Source organism: Sarcophilus harrisii, chromosome 1 (assembly GCF_902635505.1).
Source record: "Sarcophilus harrisii chromosome 1, mSarHar1.11, whole genome shotgun sequence".
NCBI lineage: Eukaryota > Metazoa > Chordata > Mammalia > Dasyuromorphia > Dasyuridae > Sarcophilus > Sarcophilus harrisii.
This window is the reverse complement of record NC_045426.1, coordinates 657,092,814-657,111,447: the sequence shown is the minus strand read 5'-3', so window position 1 is coordinate 657,111,447 and position 18,634 is coordinate 657,092,814. Positions and strand designations below refer to the sequence as shown.

Here is an 18,634-nt window from a genome sequence, read left to right as displayed (position 1 = left end):
GGGACATAGGATTTGCCTTTCAGCTTCATCTAACCCAGGCTGATCTCAAAGGATGCCCCGGCCCTCCCTGCAGCTTCACCCATTACCCTGCCCAGAGGCTTCCTCCTGCCCTGTAACACTGTCCTCCCTCCGTCCCCGGACTAGGGAGGGTCGGTGTTAAGTCTGTCCTTAGCAGGGACCTGCAGCTCCAGAGAGCCTTATCCCAGCCGCTCTAACACCTCACTCCTTTTTAAAAATCCCTCCCTGCCCAGACCTCCTCCCGTCATCCACCTACTTTCCCGGTGCAGACTGGTGCCCGTCCAGTCCCAGCTCTTCTTCATTCCACCCCACCTCCACACACCCCTCCCTCTACGAGCACGCCTGTGCCAAGGACTGTGGGGCCCGGCCTCCACCGGACACGTGCCAGCCCGGCTCTGGGACCAGGTAAAGGAGCTGGCAACTTTGTCAGATGGAGGCTTAAAGGTTTCAGCTGCCTCTTGGCTCTTGGAAAGATGGTAAGTCCCCCTCTTTCTCCTCTCCCCCCTTCCTTTTTTCTTCCCCCCATCTTCTCTGTTTCCCTTTCTCTCTCCCTTTCTCCTCTCCTTCTCTCACTCTCTCCCTTTCTCCTCCTTTTCCTTCTCTCTCTCTCTGACCTCTTTTTCTCTGTCTCTATCTCCCCCCTCCTCCCTCCTCTTACTCTCTTCTGCTTTCTCTGTTCATTTCCTTTAGTTTGTCTTTTCTTGGTTTCTCTCTGTCTTTTCTGACTTCTGTCTCTTCATTTGACACTGTCACTATTTTTATTTCTCCTTTTTTGTTTTCATTTATCTTCCCCTGTCTCTTTCTTTGACTCTCCTGGTCTTTATCTGGCTGTCTCTTCCTGCACTTCTCTCTATCTCTGTCTTTCTAAATCTCTGTCCTACCTGTCTTGGTGCAGTCTCCCAGCCCCCGACAGAATAACCTTGAAATTGGAAATGCTGCATGCTCCTTGCTGGCTCTCTCTCCCTTTCCCTGCAGAGCCTCTGCACCACTGCAGCTTGAGTGTAGCCTTTAGGCTGTCCTGTCCTGGCAGGCCTGCCACCTGCCCCTGCTGCCCCTGCCCTGTGCTCCTTCTGCCTGCCTCCACCCCTCCTTCCCCACCCCCTGCCCTTGCTGCTGGATGAATGCCCCTGGCCCATGGCTTTCTGCCCCAAAGCCCTTAGGGCGGGGGGCTCTGGGCTGGAAGCAAGTCTGGGGGTCTCTGGGAGAGATATGGAACAGGACTGCTGCTTGGCCTGTTCCACAGCTCCTGTCTCCCTAGGCTGGCTGCCCAGTGCTCTTTGCTTGGTCTGCAAGAACCTCTGTGTGTGTCCCTTCCCCCGCCACCCCCACCCTCCTTTTTCCAGCTACACTTAAGTAACCTCAGGGCTTCTGGAGCCCGAGACCCTGAAATCTATGTCTGGGATGAATTCTTAAAGGCCTTTGGATCCTCCACTCTCCACACACCTACAGTCAAAGAGGGTCATATTCCCCCACTCCCACAAATAGTGTTAGAGAAGGGAGGTTCTTTCTTTTTGAGGAACCTATATCTTGAACAGAGAGAGACAGAGACAGAGACAGAGACAGAGTCAGGCAGAGAAAGAGACAGAGAGAGAGGTAGAGAGAGAGAAAATCAGAGAGAGAGAGAGAGACAAAGAGAGAGAGAAAGACACACAGAGAGAGACAAAGACAGAGAGAGAGAAGGAGAGACAGAGAGAGAGAGAGACAAAGACAGAGAGAGAGAGACAAAGAGGAGAGACAGAGACAGAGACAGAGATAGGGATAGAGATGAAGAGAGACAGAGATAGAGAGAGGGAGGGAAGAGAGAGAGGGAGGGAGGGATGGAGAGGTGGAAAGAGTGAGAGTAGCAAAGAGAAGAGACAGACAGAAATAGAGAGCATTTGAGTGTACGGAGTGTGTGAGAGAGGGGGAGAATAGATGTGTAGGGGCTGTGTGTGTGAGTGTGCATGTGTTTGCTGGCACTTATGTAGGAGAATGGAAGTGTGGGAGACAGTGGGTGCTGGCATCTGTGCGTGAGGCACCCATTGGGTGCAGAAGAATAGCTGAGTCGTTGCAAGGACCCACAGAGCCTGAAACATGAGGGGAAGAGATCCCACAGTCTAGGAGAGCTGCTGCCCTTACCCCATTTCAACTATTGCTACTACTGCCAAAAAGAAGAAGTAATGTACGTTTAAAGTCTGCACTGAGATCAGGGGCTTGGGTTTGAGCTCCATCTCAGCTCCTGTCTCACTGTGTGATCTTAGGCAACTTATTTCCTCTCTTAGAATGTCAGCTTTTCAGTTCAGAATAGGAAGCTCCTCATGAGCTGACACTGTGTTCTAAGAGTTCTGATAGTTTGTTTTCAGATCCCTTCCAAGTGTGTTTTAAGGTTCCCCCTGCCCCACCTCTGCCCCCAGCTCTAATAGTCCCTGTTCTCTGGTCCCCCTCATCTGATTTTTGATAGTTATCGGATTTTACAGTGGCCATTTCCACATTTTTTTTATCTCATTGGAGCTTCATACCCAGTAGCAGAGTAGGGAGGAGAGAAATGGGGGTGGGGGAGTCAAAGCCAATTCTTTGACTTCCAAGCCCATTGTTCTTTTCATTGTAGGGATCTGTCCTTTCCTGGCCATGGCTTTTCTGTGACCACTAATGAGAAGTAAGGATACCAAGTCCTAGTTTGTCACAATTCCCCAATAAGACGGCCATTAGCTCAGGTTCCATCTTGGATCATTACTGGACAACCAGAGAAGGGAAGAAAGAGAAACAGGGACCCAGAAAAGGATGCCATTGAGGCAGGATGACAATTGTGCGTTTCTTGGAGCTGAGAGGATCACCAGGTTCCCCTTATTCCCCTCTCCCTATTTTATAAATGAGAGCACTGAGAAGGAGAAATGACTTGCTGAAGATCACACAGCTAGCCAGTGTAGGACAGTGATGGAAACACAGATCTCCTCACTTTTAGACCAAGGCTTTTCCCATGACCCTGAGCATCATCATGCATCACTTCCACACATACCCCATCCTCCAACCAACTGGCTTCCTTACTGTATCCTGAACCCATCTTGGGCTCCCTATCCCCTCATTCATGCTTGGGCTCTTCCTTCCCCTTAGAATGCACTTTGCTTCTCTTCCTCCCTCTCCTCGTCTCCCCCATTTCCCAAAATGCCCCTCAAAACCTAAGTCAAAATCTACCCTCTCTAGGAATTCATACAGGAAAAGATCAGAGATATATGATAATGGAAGACTCTGGCTAATTTGGGGACTGAGGATAGAGATGCAGCGGATGCTGCACAAATCTCTCCCCCTTCCCAAGAGAGTTCAGTCCCTATTTGCTAGTTACATTAGGCACCTTTATTCCCCTTAGGGGCTCTCCTGCCAGGCAGCAGGCGTCAACATCTGGATCCTCCTGGTATTTGCAGCCTCTGCCCTCGGGGGCAGTGACAGGGGCCGGAAGAAGATTGTTCATGTGCTAGGTGAGTTGGGGGCAGGACAGGGTTATCCTCTAGCAGCTCCCTAGAGCAGGAATAATTTATCTTCCCGTTTTGAGAAATGAAGAATAATCCCAACCTCCACCAATATTCCCCCTTCACAGATTTAATGGGGCTCATCCCAATTCACTGACCCTTTATTCAGTCCATCCCTGTGAATTCCCTTACTGAGCACCTATTTTCCTCCCTGAACCCTTTCATTCCTCATTAAACTTTTACCCCACCACACTGATCCTTCATCCTTTTATTGAGTTCCATTACCCTCATTAAGCCTTCATATCCCCCTTACTGAAACCTCCTTGCCCTTGGTGAGGTAGATATTTCCGCCATGAGCCTCCCATGAGCTCCCATCCCCCCCATGTGCTCCCATTCCCTCACTTAGCTCTCCATCCCCCTCACTTAGCCCCCAAATCCCTCACTGAACCCTTTCATTCATCATTAAGCTTTCATCCCCATAGTGAGGTTTCATTCCCTTCTCACTGATTTTTCATTCTTTTATTGAGTCCCATTTCCCTCATTAAACCTTCATTCCCCTTCCTGAAACCGCTTTGCCCTTGATGAGGTAAACATCTCCCCATTGAGCTCCCCTCCCCAAAATGAGCTCCCATCCCCCACAGTGAGCTCCCATCCCTCTAAGAAGCTCCTATCCCCCAATGAACTCTCATCCCCCTCATTGAGCTCCCAAACTCCTCAATGAACCCTTTTATTCTTCATTACACTTTCTTCCCCATAGTGAGTTTTTATTCAGCCTTTTATTGAGTTCCATTTACCCCCATTAAGCAAGCCTTCATTCTTCTTATTGAAACCTCTTTGTCCTTGATGAGGTAGACATCTCCCCAATACATTCCTTTCCCCCAAGGAGCTCCTATCCCTCCAAGGAGCTTCCATCCCCCTTCACTAAGGAATACCTTTATTAAACCTTCATCTCCTTATTTAGTCCTCACCTCCTCCCTTCACTTATCTTTCATTAAGCCCAATTCCCCTCATTAAGCTGTTATCCTCCCTAAACTTTTCTCTACCCTTATCTCCCTGTCCACAGTCAATGAGAACCCACCTTCCCTCAGTGAGCCCTCCATTCTTTTCACTAAGCCCTCAGTATTTCTCTGAATTCCAGTCCCTCTCACTGACAGCTAATATCCTGCATCTCCAAAATCTTTGGATTCTCCAAATCCAAAATCAAGTTCTCATTCCCTTTAATGAGCCCTCATTCCCCTCTGCTACTTCTCTCATCTCACTTCTCTCCACACCCTCCCTTAGGGTCTTATCCCCTCATCTGGTCCCCATATTGTTTCCTGAATCCCTATTTCATTATTTAGGCTCCTATTCTAATGCATGGGTCCCCATCCCTTCATTGAGCCCTCTTTACTGGAAGATATCACCTGGGGAGGAAAGCTAAGGAGGTATAGACTGGGAACAAGCTACAATTAATCTTCAAATCCTTTTTTCCCAATCAGCCTTCCTTCCAACCCAACCTCTTACCTCCATTCAGATCTTGACCTAGGAATGAAGAGATTAGCTTGCCTTTTGTAGTTGACCCTTGATGCCCCATGTTCTTCCCCAAGTCCACAATAACTGAAGAGGAAGGTGAGGTGGGGGAGGCAGGCAGAGTGACTAAAGTGCCTCTGGGTGGTTGCCTCTTCCTCCTGACATTCCCTGCTCTCCAGAGGATGAGTCAGGGGCTGTGGTGGTCCAGACAGCACCAGGAAAGGTGGTGACACACCGAGGGGGAACCATCGTCCTGCCCTGTCGCTATCACTACGACATCTCAGCGCACGATGAAGATGAAATCCGCCTCAAGTGGACCAAAGTGACTGACCCGTTGGCTTTCCGTGATGTCTTCGTGGCCATGGGCAAGGAGAGACGGGCCTTTGGCAGTTATCGGGGTCGGACATCCCTGCAGGAGGATGGTCCTGGAGACGCTTCCTTGATTATCCGAAATGTCACACTACAGGACTATGGCCGTTATGAATGTGAAGTCACCAATGAGCTCGAGGATGATGCTGGCATGGTCAGCTTGGACTTAGAAGGTACCTAGCCCAGGGCCAATGCAGGAGACAAGGGGAAGAGAAGTGGGACGGTCGTGAGAGTATTTTAATAAAAAGAATAAGGAAGTGGGATGGTTGGGAGCATGTCCATTGGACAAGTCGGGAAGTATAACAGACATTTTGATTGGAGAAATAGGAAAATAAGATGCTGTAGAGAGGTGTGGTGATTAGGGAAATCAAGAAGTAGGATAGAGTTGTGCCATTAGAAGAAAATAATATCACTGGTTATCAAGGAGTGAAACAACAATTTTTTTTCTTTCTAAATTTTTACAATGAATTAGAAAACCATCAATAGGAAATTTCACCAAAGAACAGAAAATGGGAATTGTATGTGAATTGACAAAACCCTTACATACAACTTATTCCTTTTAATATCCATTAAATGTAATGGTAGTACCAACCCTGCCTGTTCTGTGTCCCCTTTTGCTTGTGGGTATTTCAATCCAAGGTATTATAATCACAATAATTAATCACTAGCACTTATATATCATTGTGAGGTTTGTAAAGCGCTTTACAAATACCTCTTCTCAGGTATATTGTAGTTGATATTCTCGTGAAGGACTAAAAGTCTTTTGAGGTCTCTCCCAGATCTGAGACACTGTGATTTCTATGGGAAAATGAGCACATCAGAAGATGGAGGTATCTAGCTGGGAAATCATAGTGGAAATTTCTTTAGAGGGCAAGTCCTTTGTCTCAACGCTGCTTCTACTTCTCCAAAGAAGTGGACTTCCACCAGACCCAGAGAGTTCTGGGAGCCATTCCTCACCTTCCCTGGAGGAAGGGCATGACCTGCAGACTACCAGGGCTGAAGGGGTTCAAGACATTGTCTTCTTGGATTCTTTCCCCCTTTTACCTTAAGGTGGAGTCTATTCAAATTACATGCTCTCTCTGCTAGAGAAGGAGAGGACAATGTGAATAATGGCCCTGTCATGTCCAGTCCCTTGAAGAGCCAGACTGAGGCTGGCTCCAGACTTTAGAAAGTCTAAGTCTCAGCATTCTTACCCAGCAGTTTTTCTTGGTTCAGGAAAAATGGATGGAGAAAATGCAATGGTTGTCCTGGGATGCCCGTCTCAAGTCAGCCTCAGTGACTTTTATCTGTAGGTCAGTTAATCCGGAACTGGTTCCTCCTCCTTAGACCACCTCATTCGAGTCTTGTTTGCTTTGTTTTTACACAAAAGTAGTAATACTGATTACTTTGTAGATTGTAAAGAGCTTTGCACGTCGAAGGTAAGAGAATGATGTCAATTACTTTGATCACTGGCAAAATTCTATAATATATTTTTTAAAGGATGGTTTGTGAACATTTAGAAAAGGAAGTAGCGAACACAAGAAACTGGCCTGGCTTTCTTGAGAACAGCTCATGACAGATTAATCAATATCCTTTTTTGATGGGGTGGAAGATCGCTGGAAGATCAGAGAATGCTGTATATACAGTCTACTGAGGTATCAGCGAGGCATTGACAAGGTCTTTGCTATGATGACAGCTTGATGATAGTTCCGTTATGTGGGTTCATAAGTGATTAACTGGCTGGACTCACTTGGCTTGTACTTTAAAACAACTTTATTGGTGTGATGTCATTTTGGAAGGATATCTCCAGTGAGGCATCCCAGGGTTTCTCCCTTTGCTTTTCAACATTTTTATTAATGACTTAGAGGAATAGCTACCAAATGTGCAAATGACCAAAGCTAGGAGGGCTATTTGACACTCTCTATCTGGGTATATCCCAGGGTTTTGGCTTGACCTTCTCTTCTTGCTCTATAGCATTTTGCTTGATGATCTCAGCAGCTACTATGGATTCAATTATCATCTTTATACAAATGATTCCCAGATCCAAAAATCCAGATCCAACCTCAATCATGATGTAGTCTCTCATCACCAACTTGGACATCTCAAAATATATGTTCTGTAGAGCAAAGCTTCTTAAACAATGAGTTGCCATGTAACAGTGGAGTTACATAACAATGTGGGGAGTCACAAAATTATGGTTTATCATCAGTAAATGTTTGATTTATATGCTTATTCTATGTAACTATATGCCTGGGATCGCATAAAAATTTCTCAGGCAAAAGGGGTTGAGAGTGGAAACATTTTAAGAAACCCTGGTATAGTATTTCAAATTGAAAATGTCCATAACAGAACTAATCTTTTCCCTCTTCCTAATTCCCCACCTACATCGAGGGCACCACCATCCTCCCAGTCACATAGATTTTAAAGCCTTGGTGATATCTTCACTTCCTCTCTTGAACTAAGCCACATATCCAGTCAGTTGCCAAATCTTTTTATTTTTATCCCTACAACATTTCTCACATCCATCCCTTTATTTCTATGTACAGAGCCACATTTCAGGCCCTCATTACCTCACACATAGACTATTGTAATAACCATGTCATTAATCTCCATGCCTCCTCAAGGTCTTCCTCTAATCCATTTTACCCACAACTGTCAAAATGATTTCCCTAAAGCCCAGGACTGACCATGTTCTCAGCAGACTTCCCTGTTACCTTCCTAATCAAATGTAAACTCTTGTGTTTGACTTTTAAAGCCTTTCTTTGTCTGCCCCAAGCTGCATTTGCAATTGTTCTTGCATCAATGCTTTTTCCACACTCTAGGGTTATTCTTTACACATCCACACTTCATCATCCATCTCCAACTCAGGTCTTTCTCCGAGCTGATTCTTCCCCAGACCTGAAATGCTTCACCCTTTACCTCAGAGGGTATCCTGGTTCTTCAAAATTTAGTTCAAAAGCCACCTTCTACATGAAAACTTTGCTGAATTCCCCAACTGCCAGTGCCTTCCTCCCAAGATAGTTTGATTTACATTTTGAATGTACTTAGTACAAATAGTAAATAATGCATTTATATAGTGTCTGTTATGTACTAAACACTTAAAAATATTTCATTTGCTCTTCACCACTATTAAATCATTGTTATAGTAAGGTAGCTAGGTGATGCAGTAGCTAGAGGGACCTTGACATTTATTAGGGGGAGGTAAGATAGCTGTCTTCAAATATTTAAAGGGCTGTCATGGAGAAAAGAGATTTAATTGGGCAGATATTATAAAGAGGCAGGTTTAGTTTTGATTTCAGGAAAAATATTTCCTAATAATTGGAGCTTTGCAAAGTAGAATGGGTTGCTTCCCAAGACAGTGGGTTCTTGTTCCCTGAATCAATGAGTGAGTAAATGAATGAGCAAATATTAAATGCTTACTCTATTTTTTCCTCAATAGTATTTTGTTTTTCCAAATATATATATATAGTTTTCAACATTCATTTTTGTAAGACTTTGTGCTCCAAATTTTTCTCCTTCCCTCCCTTCTTCCCAAGACAATAAGCAATCTAATATAGACTAAATATATGCAATCCTTTTAAACACATTTGTCATGTTGTGCAAAAAAAAAAAAAAATCAGAACAAAAGGAAAAAAAATCCCATGAGATAAAAAACAAAAAAGTGAAAATAGTATGCTTCGATCCACATAATTCTCCATAGTTCTCTTTCTGGATGCAACTGGTATTTTTCATTCCAAATCTATTGGAATTGTCTTGTATTACTGCATTGTTGAGAAGAGCCAAGTCCATCTCAGTTGATCATTATATAATCTTGTTACTGTGTACACTGTATTTCTAGTTCTGCTCACTTCACTCAGCATTAGTCAATATCTTTCCAGACTTTTCTGAAATCATCCTGTTCATCATTTCTTATAGAACAATAATATTCCATTACATTCATATCATAACTTATTCAACCATTTCCCAACTGATGGGCATCCACTCATTTTCTAGCTTCTTGCTATCACAAACAGAGCTGCTGCAAATATTTTTGTACAAATAAATCCTTTTCTCTCTTTTATGATCTCTTTGGGATATAGTCCCAGTAGTGACACTGCTGGATCAAAGGATATTAAGTGCTTACTCTATGTGAAAAACTCTGTTGGTGATGCAAATAGAAAACCAAAAATGACAGTTCTTGCTTTCAAAAAGCTCACATTTTAATGAATTCTCATTGGATAGTTGGATCACCCCTTGTAGTACAGACAGATCATACAGGAGATTTATTTCCAAGGACAGGGTGGATTCAACATCTTTTTCAAATCAGTTTCTGTGAAAGCCTAGATTTTTATTATTGATTTCGGGATCCAAGAATCACAGTATCTTAGACTCAAAAGATCTTTGAACAATTCAGTTCCATAAAAATGTGTTCGGCATCTACTTCTTGTCTGCAGAGCTGGTCACTGGGGGGAGAGAGTAGTTTACATGCTAGGTCTGGGTGGCAAAAACATAACATCACATGATAAAAGGGAGATGCAAAAAATGCTGTAGGGTGTGGGCAGTGAAAGAATTCTGAACTAGAAGAATCCAGGAGGTAAGACTTGATTTAGGACAGGGTGCCCTGAGTCAATAAGACTCAGGTGAGCGGGTTAAGTCAGAGACACTGGTCTCTCTAACAATCCAGGTTAGGCACCTACTTTGGGCTTGAAAGACTCTCAGGACTAGGTTGGCCCTATCCACAGGGCAAAAGTGGGTTCCAAGAATGGTTTATAATAATGGTTCTCAAACTTTTTGGTCTTAGAATTCCTTTACACTCTTAAAAATTATTGAGGATTCCCAAAGAGCTTTTGTTGAAGTAAGTTATATTATTTACCTTTTTAGAAATTAAAAGGACTTATTATGAAAGTAATTTTGAGCTTAAAGACTATCTGGACAGGTCTAGGAGACCACTAGGGTTCCCAGACTGCATTCTGAGAACATCTAGTGTTTTAAGAATAATAATTCACAATCCGCTTGTACCTTAATGTTTATAAAGCAATTTCCTCAAAACATTCTTTACCCTGTTTCATAGATGAGAAAATTGGGACACCAGGTAGAATGGTTAGGTGGTTTTCTTAGTATCACACAACTGATATGTTCTGGAGCTCAACTTCTTGCTCAGATTGTCTGATTGTGATGCCATGGATAAAGTGGAATTTGAAATAAAAAGACCTGGGTTCAAATGCTACCTCAGACTCTTTTGTAACTGTGATCCTGGGCAAGTCACTTAACTTCTATAAATAGGGATAATAATAGCAACTATCTGTCAGAGATTATCTCATAGGTTTGTAAGAAACAAATGCATTAACATTATATATAGCACTTTATTTTACCTTAAAATATTATATATGTGCTAGTTACAATAGTTAATATTATTTCCATTGACTCATTCTTCCAGGGGTTAAGTGATTTGTCCAGAGTCACACAACTAGAAAGTGTTAAGTGTCTGAAGATATATTTGAACTCAGATCCTCCTGACTACAGGGCTGGTGTATTCATTACACCATTTAGTTGACCCATTTTGTAATTTTTAATAGCACTAAGAAAGGATGGGTTAAGAAGGGGTGTCCATTAACTTCAAATATAGCTTCATATACTCTCCTTTCTCCTTCTTCCTCATCTGAATTCCCTCCTCCCCATCAGAATCACTAATTGGTGAGGTTGTGTTCCCTTGAGAATCATGAACACATGTAAGAATGTATGTTTCTTTAGGGGAAGGGCCCTGGAACCTCCTCTGGCTCTCTCCTTTTGAGACTTGAATATGGATCAGAATATAGATGAGGAAACCAGTTTCTTGAATAAGCCTAGGAGTTAATGTTGGGGCATAGGACTGTTTTTCTTTTAATCAATAAACAATTATGTGCCTAGTCCTGGCTTTGCCAATCATTTTCCATGTAATGTAGGATAAGATCATGTAACTCAAGTACTTAAATATACAAAGACAAAAACAAAGCAGTCTCTTCCCTCAGAGAACTTACATTTTCCTAGGGGAATACAAGATATATGCAAACAGATAAAGTAATTTGAAGAGAGAATGAGGATATCTTGGAGGATCGGAGAAGGCTCCCAGAGGAAAGTGGCAGCTCAGCTGAGTCTTTTTTTCCTCAATAGTCTTTTTTCCAAATTCATGTAAAGATAGTTTTAACATTCATTTTGGTAAGACTGTGTTCCAAATTGTTTCTCCTTTTTCTCTTACCCTTCCCCTACCCAAGAGAGCAATCAATCTGATGATATAGGTTATATATGTTCAGCTGAGTCTTTAAGGCAGATAAGGATTCTGGGAAGCAAAGATGAGAATTGAGTGCATTCCAGGAATAGGGGATGATCAGTATGGATGCAGGGAAGGGTGAAGTGACATGTCCAGTTTGAAAATTTTCATTAAGTAGTCCATATAGTTAGAATGTAGAGTGTGATCTAGAATAATGTAAAATAATATTGGAGAGGCAGAAAAGACAGATATGAAGGAGGGAAAGATGAGTTCCTTTTTGGACATATTGAGTTTGTGATGCTGATGAAAAATCCATATGGAGATGTTTAGCATACAGGTTTTAATTTCAGTCGGGATAGGGTGAGATTAGGACTAGCTACAAGAATTTGAGTCATTTGAATGGGGATCAGGTTGGTCAGATTAGAGACTTGAGAAATATCAACATTTAGGCATCAGCATCTTCATCTGTAAAATGAATATGTTGGATGGACTAAGTCATCTTGAAGAGCCATCTCTGATGAGACAAATTTTTGTGATACCATTTATAGAATGGTTGCTCAGAGCTTGAGAAAATAGAAAAATGAATGAAATGGTGCTTCTGTTCAGGTGGCTTAATCTGGTGGGAGGATAAAATGAATATACAGGTAACTTCCCATACAAGACAGGGTGGGATAAAGTAAGCCTTTAGAAAGAGGTGATCTAGGGAACCGGAAGGGAAAGAGGTTCAGAGGAAGGAAAAACCATTTCTGTTTTGGTGACTCAATTAGTAACATCAGTAGGATATCAAAGAGCTGAAATAGTCCCTTGAAACAGAATTGTGGAGCTAGAAGGGATATCATTAGATAGAACACAATAGAAAGTTAGAAGCACAGTAGAAATAGTCAATTTCAATTCATTTTAAAGACAGGGAAACGAACTCAGGAAGAGAAAATAATCAATAATCAATCAAAAATAAGATTTACGCAGCGAATTTAGATGAGAGAGAGCATTCCAGGCATGGGGAACTGTAAAGAGCTGGGTTTTCCAATTTGATTAGCCATGGATGATGGGTGGAAGGCGTCAGGGGAAGATAAGACAGTCAAGCCAGGTTGGGGTTTGATAATGGGGTGCTTCAGCTCCCAGGCTGAGGACTGTGGCCATCTCCTGTGGACAAGGAAAGTCTTGGCTGGAGCCTGAGCCATCAGGGATAGATGGGAGTTAAGCTTGGGGGCTATCAGCTGGGAATGGGGTAGGATGTTCCACTGTATCAGTTTTGGGGACTCTGCGGGAGGGATGGTGAGTGGGACAAAGGTTCGGGTGGAGATGTCTCCGAGCCTGGGCTTAAGCCAGGGTTTTCCCCTCCCTTCCAAATCAGGTGTGATATTTCCTTACCATCCCCGCCTGGGCCGCTACACGCTGACCTTCCCCGAGGCCCAGCGGGCTTGTGCGGAGCAGGACGGCATCCTGGCGTCCTATGAACAGCTGCACGCGGCGTGGCGCGAGGGCCTGGACTGGTGCAACGCGGGCTGGCTGCAGGACGGCTCTGTGCAGTACCCCGTGGGTCAGCCGCGGGAAGAGTGCGGCCGCCGGGAGTCCCCCGTGGGCGTGCGCAACTACGGCTACCGCCACAAGGAGGACGAGCGTTACGATGCCTTCTGTTTCACGTCCAATCTACAGGGTAAGCACGTGCCCAACCCGGGCTGCTGCCCCCCCCCCCCAACCTCCTCCTCAGCTTTGCTCTGCCCCATCTTCATTCTGCCTCCATTCATTGCAATCGCCAGCCTTGCCCACCTCACCCCCATCTGCACCCAGCCAGCCCCTTACCCTCTTCCAGATCCCCTCAAGCCTCCGAGTGGTCTCTTAGTCTCTTAGTTTTGCTCCTGCACCCTCACTGCACCCTGTGCCTATTCTCCTGGCAGACCCTCCACCTTCAATACTGACCTAATCATCCCCTTCCCGATTTCAAGTCCCCGACGTCCTTTGCCCCGTTAATCCTCTACATCCTTTCCTATAGGGGCCCACTGGCTCCAAACTCAAGCTTTTGATCTTCCAGTTCCAGTTGGTCTTCTAGTCAGCCCTTTGCCCTGCAGTTCTGGTCGCCCTCTCCTCACCCCGATTTTAAAAGACCCCCTTTTTCCTCCTCTACTTCCCTGTCCTCCACAGGACTTAGAGACTGTTGCTGCACTAGTCACATCCTCAGCAGGGCCTTGTTCCCAGCAAATAAGACACCTTTTAGCTCATCCGTCTAAGAGGTGCCCATTAATATTTCTCCTTTGTTAGTCCACTGGAGGCTTCATTTTTGCAGCAGGTGATAATGGGACCTCATTATTTTCAGTCCCCCAGAATTGAGATATGTCTCTGAGCATTCCTCTGCATGGTTATTAGGGGTACTTAGAAGGAGACTCTCAGGTAATTAGAGTCACTTCTAAAAGTAGGTACAAGTCTTGGGCAAATGAAAGACACCTAAAAAGAGCCAGTCATGGCTTTGCTTTTGGTAATTTTTTGAAAAGATGTTGTATGGGTTTGTTGTCATGGCTTTCAAGTAGTCCAAAAAATTTTATATTATCTCTCCTGGATCTATTTTCCAGGCTGGTTGTTTTTTCAGTGAAACAGTTTAAATTTTCTATTTTTTTGTTTTTTAAAAAATTTTGTTTGATTCTTGATGTCTCATCGAGTCATTCGCTTTTAATTGTCCAATTCTAATTTTTAATTATTTTCTTCCTCTAGCTTTTTTTAAATCTCCTTTTCCATTTGGCCAATTGCACTTTTAAAGGACTTATTTTGTTCAGTGGGGTTTTCCATTTTTACAAAAGTTTTCTTCAGTAGATATAGATATAGATATATTCACACACACATACATACATATTTTCATTTCATCAGTTCCGTTTTTAAGGAGTTGTTTGCCTCAGCATATAATTTTTTCCATTTTGCCAAATTTACTTTTTAAGGAGTGCTTTTTTTGAGGCTTCAATGTAGACATTATTGCTATTGCTTTTTCTGGGTTTGTGTTCTGAACTTCTCTGTTGGCAAAGTAGCTTTCTATGGTCAAGGCTCTTTTTGCTTTTTTGCTCATTTTAAAAAGTTGAGCTCCATTCCTAAAGCACAGGAGAAATTGTCCCAAGCTGCTTCTTTGGGGGGATGGGGGCCTCTTACTGACTTTTCTTCCTGAGGTCAATGGTGCTGCTGGTTTTTTCACTGCTAGGTTGGCCTAACTCCTGTTATGCTAGGGTTTGTGGGTTCACAATTTGCTTTTTGCACTTGAAGATCTTACAGTTGACTTGCTGAGTCACTGGTTCTCTGAATCAGGACAGAGTGACCAACGCTGCTGTATTTCAGCTAAGAGCCTCCCACTAGATTCCCCATAATATATGTGTGCTGGGTCATGTTCCCTTCTGCCCATGTTCCTTAAGTCCTTCCAGGATATCTTAAGCTGGAAAATTGTTCCACTGCTAATGTCTGTGGATTTATTCCAAAATCCATTCAGAGACTTGATCTAATGTTGATTCTGAGGGAAACTGGAGAGCTCAGACAATGTCCTGATTTCTGTACACCATCTTGACTTTGCTGGGACTTGCTTTTGGAAACAGTGAAATGTTCTGTCTGCCACTTTGTGTGATTTGTATTACTGCTGATGTGTGTGTGTGTGTGTGTGTGTGTGTGTGTGTAAGAGAGAGATGGAGGGGGGGGGAGAGGTACAGAGAGAGACAGAGAGAGGAAGAGAGACAGAGAGAGGAAAGAGGGAGAGAGAGACAGAGAGAGGGAGGAAGAGAGACAAAGAGAGAAAGAGAGAGAGGAGAGAGGGAAGAAGAGAGTTGAGAGGAAAAGAGAGAGATTAATTTTTATATTGTGTATGCAAGGATGCCATCTGGCTGTATTACTTTGTGAATCTTTGTGCTACTTCTTGGGATGGTTTGATACTGCAGAACTTCAAATTCTTCCTCCCCCAAACTCAACACCATCTTCTTGAGAAGCTGTTCCTCCCTACTTTCCTGATCTGGTCAGTAGTGCCACTGTCCACCATCCTTTCCCACCAGTACAACCCATCACCAAACACACCAGATTTCTAGACTCTAAGCTTCAGATTCATTTTGGACTTGACCTGCAGAACCACAGAAACTTAAGACTTGGACATCAAATTCAACATGTATTTCAGCAAGAACCCTTTTTCTCCAACATACTAGACATGTGGGCATCCAGTGTTCTCTGGGGAGATCCACAGGGATGGGATATTCACCATCTTCTGGGGCAGCTGAGCCCACTTTTGATCTCACAGTTCAGAAGTTTATCTTCTATTGTACTGGGAACTATCCCTTTGTAATTCTTTTTTGTTATCTGCTGTTGAGGAGAATAAAGCTAATTGTGCTTACATAAGGTAACCCTTTATATACTTGAAGAAAGCTGCTAGGCCTGGTGTCAGCAAGACTTGTCTTGAGTTCAAATCCAACCCCAGACACTTACTGTGTGATCCTGAGCAAGTCACTTTGTCCTGTTTTCTCATCTGTAAAATTATCTGGAGAAGGAAATGGCACTAGTATTTTTGCCAAGAAAACCTGAAATGGGCTCATGAAGAGTCAGACAGGATTGAACAACAGTAACAGCTGCATTGGTGGTACCTTCTAGCTCTAAATCTATGTTCCTATAATTTATAGCTAGAAGGAAACAGTCATCATCTAGTCCAATCCTTTCATTTTACAGATAAAGTGAGAGCAAGGAAAATGACACATTTTGCCCAAAAGTCATACAGCTGGTATCAAGAGCTGGAATTTGGACCAATGGAATATCTGACTCCAAATCCTGCTATCTTTAACCCCCCCCCTCCACCCCATGCTCATATATCCATCAGTGACTCAGGCGCATGGGACAAAGTCCATACAGCCTGCCAATGGAGAACTCCTATGAATGCTGTCTCCATCTTTTCTTCAAGGACCAGCTGAGATCTCCTCCTCCTCTAAGAAGCCTTGGTTATTCATCTTTTCTTCTCTTCATCCCTTGAGCCCCCTCAGCATTATTTTTCTCTGATCATAGTGTAGATTGTGTTGTAGCTATGTAAATTTGATCCCTCTAGACTAGTGGTTCTCAAAGTATGGTCTAGAGAATCCTGGGGATCTCTGAAAGCCTTTTAGAGGGTCTACAAATTCAAAAATAGTTTTTATTTCCAATATGGTAAATGTCTATAAATATAATCCAGATAAACAAAGACACTTTGGAGAGATCCTCAATAATTTTTAATAGGATAAAGATACTGAAAACATAAGTTTGAGAACCACTGCTCTAGACCGTGACCTTTGGGAAGTGTGAGTCTGGGTCATAGGTTTTCCCAACATTATCAGAAGAGCTCAAAAGCTCAGTATTAAACAAATTTCAGTGACAGTCAAATGAATGAATGAATGAGACTGTGCTTTTTAGCCCCAGGTGATGTAGTGTCCAGATGTGACCCCGTGAGAGTGACATACGGTATGTAGCTGTACTTGTGCTTTGTCTCAGTGGATCTGAGCTCTTTGTGTATTGTATTTTTGGGAGAGGTGTTGTGTATGAATGGATTCCTGATTATGAGGCAGGGGATGATCCTTTACACAGGGAAGCTTGAGGAGCAATGGAGCTTTTGGGGTTGGGGAGGGGGGAGCTAAGGAGGGTGTTAAGGAAGGAGAGAAGTCAAGAAAATCTACTCTAAAGATATGCTTTTTTTGGGGGGGGGGAACGGGAGAAGGGGAAGGTGAGGTGATTAGTCAGAGAATCTCGTGTTCCAAGGTGGCCCGGGTTCCCCGTGGTGCCTCGGGACTCGGGAAGGGTAGGGGCCGGCCTGGGGAAGGCCAATCTGGACCAGGCTGTGCTCTGAGCCCAGGCCCGCCGGTGTGTCGTGTCTGCAGGTCAGGTTTTCTTCCTGAAGCCCTACCGCAAGGTGAGCTTTCCGGAGGCGGTGCGGGCGTGTGCGGGCAGCGGAGCCGCGGTGGCCAAGGTAGGCCAGCTGTACGCCGCATGGAAGCTGCAGTTGCTGGACCGCTGCGAGGCCGGCTGGCTGGGCGACGGCAGTGTGCGCTATCCCATCGTCAACCCCCGGGCTCGCTGTGGAGGTCAGAGGCCGGGCGTGAGAAACCTCGGTTTCCCGGACAAGAAGCACCGCCTCTTCGGAGTCTACTGCTACCGCGCTCCGGGCTCCCCAGACCCAGGAGCAGCTCGCTGGGGCTGGGGCTGGAGGGACCCAAGCGCCTGGCGGCCCCTGCATGTCTAGCTGGGGGCCGGCCCAGGGAGGGGCTCCCCCAGTGGTCACCGAGGGGTTTGGCATTTGCCACAATCCCGGGGAGGGACTTTTAAGTGTCGCTATGGGGACCAGGACCCTTTTCTTCCCCTTGTGGGAAGGGGTTTTCTAAGATGTTGCCATGGGGACCGGCATCCGATCGTTCCCCCACCCCGGCCAGAGGGATTTCTGGGTGTCACCATGGAGACCAACATCCACTCCAATCTCCCCAACGAGGGCATTTTTTTAAAGGTGTTGCCAAGGGGACCAGCATCTGCTCCGCCCCCAGGGAAGGAACTTCAGCCTCCACCCCTCCTCCCCTGGGGTGTTGGTGGTGATGTCTCAAGACTTCAACAAAAAGACCAATCTGCCCCGACCCTTTGTGGAAGAATCCTAGACCTCCCCGAGAATCCTGTTCCCTTCTCTGGGAAAAGAAGGGGTCCTCTGCAGTCACTATGGTGATGAGGGCTGAGGGTCCTTAGAACTGTTGCTATGGTGACTGACCTTTGCCCCATCCCCTGAAGGAAAACTTCTGCTGTAGCCATAGTGACTGGCTTCTCCCTCCACGTTTTGTCACAGTGACTGACCTTTTCCTTGCCGCCCTGTCACCCCTGTGGGGACTGATACCCCAGCCTCCAGGTGGCATCCACTTCGCCCGACTCCGCAGGCGGCCTCGGGACATTGACAATCGGGAAGCAGAACGCCTGGGTCCGCAGGACCTAAGAGCTGCTTCCTTCTCCCCTTCTCCTTTCCCCCTGAACTTCCTACGGGGATAGGCCACAGAAGCACTGGATTTGGAGCTAAGGACCCCGCTCTGCCAATTACTACCTGTGATTTTGGGCAAGTCACATTTACTTCTCTGGGTAACCTCTCAGT

At 44.7% G+C, this 18,634-nt stretch overlaps 1 protein-coding gene across 1 annotated transcript; it reads left to right on the top strand.

Moving 5' to 3' along the window:
- The first annotated feature begins 271 nt into the window (after positions 1-271).
- HAPLN4 (hyaluronan and proteoglycan link protein 4) lies at positions 272-17,823 on the top strand. The gene is made up of 5 exons (XM_031947911.1): positions 272-494; positions 3,362-3,470; positions 5,150-5,512; positions 12,899-13,201; positions 17,391-17,823. The coding sequence occupies exons 1-5, from the start codon at positions 492-494 to the stop codon at positions 17,750-17,752; spliced, it is 1,140 nt and encodes a 379-aa protein (XP_031803771.1). The 5' UTR covers positions 272-491; the 3' UTR covers positions 17,753-17,823.
- The last annotated feature ends 811 nt before the right edge of the window (positions 17,824-18,634 follow it).